We start from the raw sequence: 10,896 nt of genomic DNA on the forward strand, positions 1-10,896 counted from the left end.
TTTTCCCATAAAATTTCTAATTCAACTTCTCTCTCTCCTCTTTAGAAGGTGGAATTGGAAGTCTCAGTCATTTGTTGTGATGGTTGCAAGAGGAAAGTGAGAAAGGCACTGCATAGCATTGAAGGTACAAAAATTTTCAGGTTGTTCTTAATTATCTTATAAAAAATTATGCAAATTTTTCAGCTTTTTTTTTTAATTTTTAAAAACCCATTTTTGTTTTTGAATTTTCAGGTGTTTTGAGAATAGAAATTGACCCACTACAGCCAAAAGTGAGCATTTTTGGTAATGTTGACCCCCAAATTCTCATAAAGAAGCTTCATAAAGCTGGAAAACAAGCACAAATTTGGAGCCAAGGCAATAACAATTTCAATCAAATTAATTACTCTGGTGATCATGATGATCAAAGTACAGTAGTGCAGCCATTAATGTCCATTTCCAAGCCCTCAGCTTCCATTGTTGAGCAACAAGAAAGCTCAGGTAAAAGCAAGCAGATCATGATCAGCCACACCAATATCAATGGCACTGAATTACCCAATTTTCTCCAAAACCAGCACCTCCAATGGTGTTATGCACTGGCTGTGCCTACACTTATGGCTACTCCTCCCGGCCACCGACCGCCCCCAAGCTGCTGCCCCGACCACCATCATCGGCTGCCTGCTTGGGTTCCGCTACCGTCCGAGGCAACGTCGTCACTGGTTGCTGACTTTTTTAGCGAAGATAATACAGTAGGGTGTTATTTGATGTGAAGAGTTTAGTTTGGTAAAATATGTTTAAGCCTTCTAATTAATATAGATTATGTGACCCACTTCGAAATTCAAAAAGTATATATAAAATACTTTGAGATTCTATCCTTTTCTTTTATCCTGCGTGTCTAAATTTTTAGAATCAAAAGATTATATAAAGAGGTAACTAGAATATAAAATTTTGTCTTTACCCAAAAAAAGTTCCAAAATACTAACAAATCAAACTCCTAATTAATACTTGTGCTACAAAAATGAGTATAGTAGAATTAATAAGAACGGAAATTAATGTGAGAATAACTATCAAATAATAGACGGAGAGTAAGAATAGTGGCCAAACATCATCCTATGGGTGCTGATCTCAACATTGCTACGTGGATAAACTACTTATTTACAGATTTAAAATTTTAAAGTCATGATTCTATTTTCCATCTTGTAATCGTTGAATTAAAAAAAATAGAAAGAATTAATTCAAGCTATTATAAGAGGACAAGCTCTCTTATCAGAAGAGGACCAAATCGTCAAATCAAAAGAAAAATTGAAAGATATCTTTAGTGGGCGAAAGTCCTATATCCTTCACAAAAATCAATAATTTGAGGACGAAAAAAAAAAGAAAAAGAAAAAAAGCCTTAAAAACATTATTCTTGGTAAGAAGATTAGGGGATAACTTGATTGAATTGGAAGAAATTTGTTTTTATTTCTAACTTTAGAAAGAGGCTTCATGAGTTCATATAATTGGTACGACTAAAAGATTATGAGTTCCAATCACTTCTCCCCACCCATTATACTTGGAAAAAAAAAGAGGCTAGAAATTGACAAAAAAACAAAAAAGCAAAAACAAATAAACAAAAAGATAAAATAAAATAAAAAGAAAGAGAGAAAGTGGTTTGAACTAAAAAGTGTATAATATGTCCTTAAATTTACAATTTTATGTGGTCTCTAAACTTTAAAACGTGTCTAATAGATTCGTAAATTTTCAATTTTGTGTTCTAATAGGTCTATGAACTTTTAGTTTTGTGTCTAATAGTTGTTGACCTATTCTGATTAATTTTTTAAAAATTCATGAAATGTATCATTTGACATGCATATTGAAAATTTAGGATCCTATAAAATACAAAATTTAATTTTATGTCTAATAGATCCATTAATTTAAAATGTATCGATTAGGTCAAAGATCTATTAGACACAAAATTGAAAGTTTATCGACCTATTAGACACAATTGAAAGCTTAGGAACTTATTACATACTTCTTATAAAGTTCAAGGACCTATTAGTCAAGAATCTAAAAGTTTATGGACCAAAGTTGTAATTTAACCTTTTAACCTTCAAATTGCTAGAGAAATTAAATGAAGAGTTAGTCACAAAATCCAATTAATTTTTATTTTTCTTAAGTATAATATGTGAATGTGGAGATTCGAACTCACGATCTTTTGATTGGGTATAGATGTATCTAAACCAATCGATTGTTATGCTCAGGTTAACACAAAACCCAATTACGTACTAAAAACTCCATCTCGAAGGAATGGAGTGAAAAAGGAAGGATGGGTACTATTACCCCATGGTTCGGTATTAGATTAAAAAAAATTATAGATTTAAGACATTAAAGTTTTCTCCCTAATTTCTCCCTCCCTAAATTTAAATCTTCCCCCACCTATAAACTCTTATATTCTAAGAAGATTAAAAAAAAAAAAACATAAAAGTGAGAATCCATTAAAGGTGTAAGATGTCGTAGACATTAGGAAATGATACTGTTTAGATGCCAAATATGAATGATATGATACCATATAAGGGAGTGAGAAGATTTGAAATGGGGTTGGTGGAGCTATGACCAACCAGAATATTAATCTTTCGACATATTAAAGGGCCGTTTGGTTTATGGATTCGACGAGTATATAAGTTTGTGTAGTCTAGATTTAAAGAATCTTATATTGAAGATTAAGAACGCTTCACGGTTTATGTACGTATTGTTTGAATTTGATTGTAGGCACAAGGGTCAGATCGAACCAACGATCTTTACAATAATAATAGGTGTCTTATCTATTGAACTATTCTCGAATTAACTTGATTGATGAGGCTGTAATTAGTATAAGTTTTGTACAAATTAATATTAATTCCTGAGAGACGATTTTTAAAACATAAATTTTAATAGTGTAGCATCAATTTACATAGTTTAAGATAAGTAAAGTTACCTAGCAAATCTACACTCAACTTTGCAACTCTAAGTTATAAAAATATGATGAATTCATTTATTATTATTTTTTAGATTATTATTATTATTACTATTATTTTGTAACTCGTTGGTTATTATTATTATTATTCTTCTTTTACTATTTTACTAATATCATGAAGGATGGAAATTCAAATTTCGGATCTTTGGATCGAAGATATATTATCTTAACCAGATAACATTTGTTCAGTTTAGAGTTGCACTTCTAAACTATGGTCAATGTTTAATTCCCATCTCCATCCCTATTTGCCTCCCATTTAATTCTCCATCCTCGAAAAATTTCTCACGATTGACAATTGCGGTCAATGTCGAAGAATCTTCGAGGATTGAGATTCTTCATAGAGAAAATTTTTAAATTTTATATTTATTTTAATAAAATTAATTAACTATCAACAAATATATTAAAATTATATATATATATATATAAATTAAACATTTATATTATTTAGCAGTTCAAATAATTAATTTTTGAAATTTGTATATAATAATTATAATATTTATATTTGAGAATTAATATAAAATAAATTAATCTCTCTTTTTTTTTTTTTGAGGACACGCTATTCATTATTTATTTGCCATAAAAATAAAATTCCTCCATTATTTATTTGCCATAAAAAATAAAATTCATCACCTAATATTACAATAAAAACCCACAAACTTTATAACTTTCTCATCCATGTAAAATTATTATTTGGGTTTTGAGAAAAATAAAGTTCAAACCGTAAGTAATTTGAGAAATTACCAAAAAAAAAAAAACGAACTTTTGATAACGATTTAATCCCTATACTTTAAAATTAGTAACAATTTAGTCCTTACGGTTAAAAATTCGGTTAACAATTATAAGAATGTAGTCTACACCCCAGACAAAATAATCATAATAATCTTACCATGACAGAAAAAATGGAAGTTGATGGTTCTAGTTAAAGCTTGGACTTGGGAATTTGAGGTTCTCTAGACCATGAAGGAGGAATGATTCTGTAATCTTCAGCGGGCTCTTCTGCCTTCTCCTTTTCCTTTTCTTCTTTTTCTTCTTCGTCCAAGATATCCTTTGAGAACGCGTTCGGGTTCGCTTTTATGCAGCTCTGCAAAGCCACAAAAGGATGCACACAGTCCGATCCCTTTGGGAAAACCAATCACGATTTAGCTGTTAGCATGTACCTCTGTAAAGATTCTAAAAAGCAAAACTTCATCCCACAAACCTTTAAAAAGGTTCGGTTAGATTATATTTTGAGTCCTACACTAATCAGATGTTTCTACTAGTAACAGACATTCAACACGAGTTATTTAGGATTGAACTACAAAAGAAGAAATCAAAATGAGCATAGGTAATTGTGTTGCATTGAAAAATGGGATTAGAGTTTAACTCTTTTCTATTTTTCAACCAAATTACTGTTTCAATATCATTATCGATTCATATTTTTCAACTAATGTGACATATCAAACTCCTGCATTATTAAAATAAAATGGCATGTTATAAAACTTATATGATACATTCACAAATAACTTGTCACTCGTTAATGTCAAGAACAGATGGTAAGCTTAATTGCAAAGAATAAAAGACCATGACAAAACTTTTAAAATTGTGGAAAGATGGGCCTATGGGGATTGAAAATGTAATTAAACTAAAAATTTCACCCATGACTTCCTTTTCCTTTTCTGATCATAATAAATGGCCTTTTGCTTGCATAAGACTGAGAATAAGCGAAACAGGATGTCTCACCCAAAATCAAGAAACTAAAAATGGAGCTAACAAAAAAGATTTCCAATTTTGAAAATTGTCGCATTATTTGTGATTGAGGATCACAAAATTGACACTTCTTCACTTATTTTTCTTCAAAATTTCTCTTCTTCCTCTTATTTCAGATATGACATGCACCATATATTCAAACTTCACTTCGACCTAGCCCTTCCTCAAACATAAAACAACAAATTTTTGTGAAGATCAACGATACTCGAAGAAATTAATGCTTGTTTAGTCTTCTTACCTTTTCCTCTGCAGTACTCTTGAAGAAGCAGAGAAAAGCATCAGAAAACTGAACCCCACATGGACCCTTACGCAAGTCAGCTATGCAGGGGCACTCCAATGCTCTGTTAGCTTTGGCATCAAGAGACTGAAAGAAGCATAGGTCAACTTCTTTGATTGCTATCCCAATTTGGCAATTTCAAAAGGAAGCTTACATCTTTAAAGTGCACAAACCTCATTTGCTTCATTACCATAAGCCGCAGCTTCTGTAAGAATGAAAAAGCTGGGTGATTACCAAAAATGTCCTCAGATTTAACACGTTCAAACAAAATTAGTATAACAGGAATTGCAAATATCATTTCATTTTGTGTACTTAAATCATACCAAAATTTAAAACAAAGAACTGTCAGAGCACTCTGGACAAATAATATCGTTCTGTTTCTTATTAAGCGGCAGTATTATTAAGTTTTTTTTTTTTCCTTTTTTGTCATCTTTTGTGATGCTAGCTTCGTATTTTCACAAGTGTGGTGGTTAGTGACTTTGCTTTTGAGAAGTAATTTCAGTTTGGCCCCATATATACCTAATCTCCCCCCCTACCTGAATAAGATTTCACGACCTTAATGGTTAATCTACATGGTTAAAAAGGAGTTTGGCCTTTAAGAACTGGTTTGAGGAGCCTATTAATCCCCACATGGACAAACCTCGATGGTTAGTATTTTCTAGGCCAACCACAAGGTCGAAGGGAGCCCAACAAAAACCTAAGAGAAAGGACTTCAAGTATTAAGAATAATAACTACAGGATAACTACCCAGCTCTTTTGTCACTGACACCTACAGAGAGGTATTACCTAACTGCAGGCCAAACCTCCCCCAGCACCTCTTCTCACCCTTAAAAATCCTCTTATTCCTCTCAAGCCAGATGTTCCATAGAATGGCCAAAAAAGCAGTCTTCCACTAAATTTCTATTGTTAGTTCTCTAAGTTCCAATAACTTCAACTCTCAAGCAATTTTCTGTAATTCTAAATACTATGCGGCCTCATCCTGTACTGGATGATTAGCATGGCAAATTGATCCACCCATCTAGAAAAGTTTCGAAATTTTGAATTTCTGTAGCCAGCAAGGTCAAATCAACGAAGAAGTATCATTTTGTAAAGCTTGCCAATTTGATAAATCTCATAAACTTCTTCCCCAAGTCAATTCCCAATCAAATAAACTTCTGGCTCTTTTGCATTGAGATCTGTGGAGGCCTGCACCTATTTATTCTAACTGTGGGCGTTTTTTTGTCCTCCTAAAGAGTGAACTAAGAGGAAATCTTCTTACTGAAACCAAACTTGAAACAAAAATCCTAGCCCTTTCACTTGATGGTGGACGAGAGTTACCACTTGTTTAATTAGATGAAAAACAAGGAATCCACGTTAGATTATCTTGTCCCTCCTATACCTCTGTCAAAATTGAGAGAGCAGAAATAAAGCATCACTCTCTTGTTGAAACAGGATTAACACTCCTAGCTCAAGCACATATGCTACTTTAATTGGTGGAGCCTTTTGTACTATAGCTTATTTAATGAATAGGCACTTCATACCAGTTCTTCAAGGCCAACTCCTTTTTAACTTCTCCATAACTCTCCTCCGATTTGTTCTTTTCTCAAAACCTTTGCTACAGCATGTTACTGTTAGCATAGACACAGTCAATCCACCAAGTTCCAGTATCATACTTTGAGGTATCACTTTGTTAAATATAGTATCATACTGGACAGCTTCCTTGTTGCTTCAAGTTTTCTTCTAAACTCTACCAATACCCGTTCTCCCCCTAATTCTATCCTTTCTTGGCTCCCCTTCCCTATTTGAGTGGCAACTCTTTGTACTCTGTTACCAACCCCTCTTTCCAGAATCCTTTTTCGTAAACCAGCCTGTCTCCATAGTCACCCACAGTAAAGTACGTCAGAACCCGATCACTTTGCTTATTGTTATAACCTTACCAAAGTCCCATTGGTACTGTTACTATGAACGAAGCAGGCCATAAATGATAAATAATAAATATACTCCCTTCGCCTCAACAGGCCATACGGCATACATTTTCTCCTGTTACCTGCATTTAAGTTTTGTGCTAGCAGCTAAGTATTTCACACGTATGTAGTAAGATGCTCTACTTTTCTGAAGTATTTCCAGTAAAGGCTCATGTATTCTGTAACCTTGCCACCTACCTTAACAATATCTCTTCAACTCAATGGTCAGCTCTCAGATAACCAGAAGCCTCAATAAGAACATGATGCCATTCCGACAAACTACGTTATAAAGCATAAAAACAAAATCTATTTCTAAATTCAGGCGAAATTCATGACAGTCCTTGGATTTGGATCCTTTTTAGCATTCGAAATTTCAATTTCTTGAACACGAATCATTCTGGTATGAAAAGGATCGCTCTACAGACACCCGCAACACAAACTGAATAAAACGAGAAAAAAGAACTCATGAAGGAGGCGACGGACCAGCAATTAGAGAATCCATGGAAGGAGGATCGCGAGAGGAACTGGAGACGGGAGTTGCAGCTGAATTCCGGCTTTGAGGAAGATCGTTTGGAGGCGATGCCGCTGCTACGCTCTCAGCTTGACCCATTGTTCTTCCCAAATGGAATCAAATCAATGGAAAATAGATGATTAGATGGTTGAACTTTGAAAAGTGGAATAGAAGAAAAAGGAGTTTATATTTTGTGCTGCTTTATTTGACAAAAACAAAATTACTTTTATGAACTGTCTTTAGGTCAAAGTCAAACTATTTTGGTTCCGGATTTTTTTTTTTAATTTTAATTTTCCATTAAATATTTGATTCATATTTTTCTTTATATTTTTAAAATATTTATTTTTATCTTTGTCCTTTTAAAAAGTGACCATTTTGGTTCCTATCTTCGAATTTTTTACACATAACAAAAACTACTTAACGTAAAATCATGATTACATTTCAACAAATATGTTGAGTGTAGTGTCATATCGAAATTATGATTAAAAAAATGAGATTATAAATAAAATTAGGGAACTAAAATGGTCTCTTCTGAAAAATGTTAGGGACAAAAATGAACATGAAAAATAAAATAAACAAAAATTTAAGCCGATTTGGTAACGTTTCTATTTCTTGAGAGAGTCCAAGGTACTTGAAATGAGTATTTTAAAAGTACAGAGATCTAGACCCAAAATAGTATTTTAATCGTATATGTTTTAGTTTTATCAAAAAAAAAAAATCATATATGTTTGTAGTAGTACTATTCAGGTATTTTTTTAAAATTTATTTTGTATCGTTCAAAAGGTTTTATTTGGTTGTTTTATAATTTTACATTTTAAAAATGTTTCAATGGGACACTTGCATATGCACATATGACAAAATAAGTCGAAGTGCAACAACATTCTAGATTTACAAATATAACAAATATATATATCTTAAAACATCTATTAGTTTACATCATAATTGAAAATTTTAATGATATAGTTTATCAAACGTATATCTCTGATATATTTGATCATTATAGGCATGAATAAATTATCTATGATGATAAAAGAATAATTACATAAAAATTTATAAATAAGTAAGCAGTTTTCTTTTAGTTGTTATATTTGTAAAATCACAATCATATGGTAATGTGAATTGCTACCTACTCAATTTTCCTATTTTTAATTATATAATTTGTGCTAGTGAAGAATGGTCGATGATAAATTTATATAACATGATATTATTGAATTGTTTAAATTTAAATGGTAAATTAGACCATTTGGAGAAGAATAGTCAAAATTTATGACAAATTCTTATAATTTTAGAGGGCGATCTTGGAATTTGTTCCTACCATTCAACCTAGTTTGTTCTATAAATATGCATCTCACTAAATATCATGTTATGATTAGTGAAATTAAAATTCACCCAAATGTAATTGAAAAAAAAAGTTTTTTGTTTTAATAATAAGAACTAAATAAATAAAAAAAGTTACTTAAACCAAAACATTTATTTAATTTAAAACTTCTTTTGTATTTTTTTGGCTCGTATGTTATAGTCCCTCCACATTATATTAAATTATAATTTATAATAAGATCTTGGAATCAAAATATAATTAGATTTTCTACATCCAACTATCACATATTTATTTATGTAAATATTTATTGATTAAGTAAATAAAAGAGCTATATGTCAAAGTTCGTGTATACGTTAGTGACACTTGCAAATATAGCAAAAAAATTTAGTAAAATAAGTACAAGAGCAACCATATTTAGTTTTTTCAAATATAATATTTTTTTTCAGAAAAAACGGAGGTTCAATTGTAAAATTACAAATTCACCATTTAATATATCTGATATATATCTGTAATATATTTGACCACTAATATATACCACTTATATAATAATGATATATAATTGATTTACTTCTGGTATAACCATGATATCTAATCAACTTCTAATATGTCTTACCGTCGATATACGTATGATAATCATTGACTTACCACGATGATATAATATATATGTGATATATATTTGATATATCTCTAATTTACCATTAATATACAAATGATATATCATTGATATAACTATGGTATCTAAAGATATTGATTATATGATTTACCACTAATATAACACTGATATAAATTGAATATGCTTCTAATTTACCACTTATATACCTCTAATATAACCATTATATCTACTAATATAATTATGATATATGTAGGTTCATGTCATACTATTATATCCAATTCTTTTTGGTCAATGGTGCAAGATTTTTTATTTTTTATTTTTGAAATATAAAGTTATTATAGAAAAAGTTTATGTGGATCATGCACGTCCAAAAAGACAAGTTAAAATTTTAATATACTTTATAAATTTAAATAGTCGATATCCCTCCTATTTAGTATCTAATTAATATTAATATTGAATAAATAGTAGTGATATAGTAATATTATTGATAATATTAGTATATTAATCGACAAATTGAAATGATAAACTCTAATTTAAACAACTGATATACCACTAAAAATTAAACATCTGATATAACTTATTTTTAGTATATCAGTTGCAAATATATTTAGTATATCATAAATTAGAAGTACATCAGATATATATATATGATATGTATAATATGTATATTTGATGTATATCAGTAGTATATCTGATAATGTATATCATGATACATTTGATACTGTATATTAGGGGAATGTCGAATGTATATCGGAAGTATATCAGAGTTACATCGGATGTACATTAGATATATATTTGATGTATATCATATACAAATTTACATCATATGTATATCAGATATAGATTTGATGTATGATATATATCAAATGTATATCAAATATAGATATACATTGAATATATATTTCAGATATCATAAGGATAAAATTGAAACAATAAAAATTTCGAAAATAAAAATTCAAATATTTTGTTATATGTGAAATTTTGGAAAGCTGGTGACATTTTTTGAAATACATAAAATATTTTTGCTACCCACCACAATTACTCTATTTAAAAATCCGAATATTATATTTTTATTAAAATAACTCGTTTATGAAAAATACAATACCCAATTTGATCATTATTTTATTCTCTATCTTCTATTTTAAAAACTAAACTAACACTATTTTAAATCTCATTTGGTGCTCGTACCTCATTTATTAATAATTTTATCATTGTTTTTTTATATTATAATTGCTTCCTAAAATCTTATTCACCTACCTTATAAATACTTTTAATTTTAGTCAAATTTAAAAAAGAAAAATATATCTTGGTGACTAAAAAAATCATAGGTTCCAATTAATAATTTTTAAAGCTTTAAAGTATAAATATAAAATACATTATTTTCCCCACAATTTATCAATATTGAATTTTACTAATAGAGACATATGTCTCTTTTTCAAGTTAAAACATTTTGATGTATGTCGATACAAGTACGATAGTTTGGTACCTTTTCGTCCTTCAAATTAATCATTTTTATTAAT

The 10,896-nt window shown here is 30.0% G+C and overlaps 1 protein-coding gene across 1 annotated transcript; it reads right to left on the reverse strand.

The window, feature by feature from the left end:
- Window positions 1-3,779: 3,779 nt before the first annotated feature.
- On the reverse strand, window positions 3,780-7,622 carry MIA40 (Cox19-like CHCH family protein). The gene is made up of 4 exons (XM_022285704.2): window positions 7,418-7,622; window positions 5,165-5,196; window positions 4,953-5,078; window positions 3,780-4,085 (listed from the first exon to the last, which is right to left on the reverse strand). The coding sequence occupies exons 1-4, from the start codon at window positions 7,542-7,544 to the stop codon at window positions 3,888-3,890; spliced, it is 483 nt and encodes a 160-aa protein (XP_022141396.1). The 5' UTR covers window positions 7,545-7,622; the 3' UTR covers window positions 3,780-3,887.
- Window positions 7,623-10,896: the final 3,274 nt, after the last annotated feature.

This window comes from Momordica charantia (assembly GCF_013281855.1).
Source record: "Momordica charantia cultivar OHB3-1 chromosome 4 unlocalized genomic scaffold, Mcharantia_2.0 BLBB01000004.1, whole genome shotgun sequence".
NCBI classification, from domain to species: domain Eukaryota; kingdom Viridiplantae; phylum Streptophyta; class Magnoliopsida; order Cucurbitales; family Cucurbitaceae; genus Momordica; species Momordica charantia.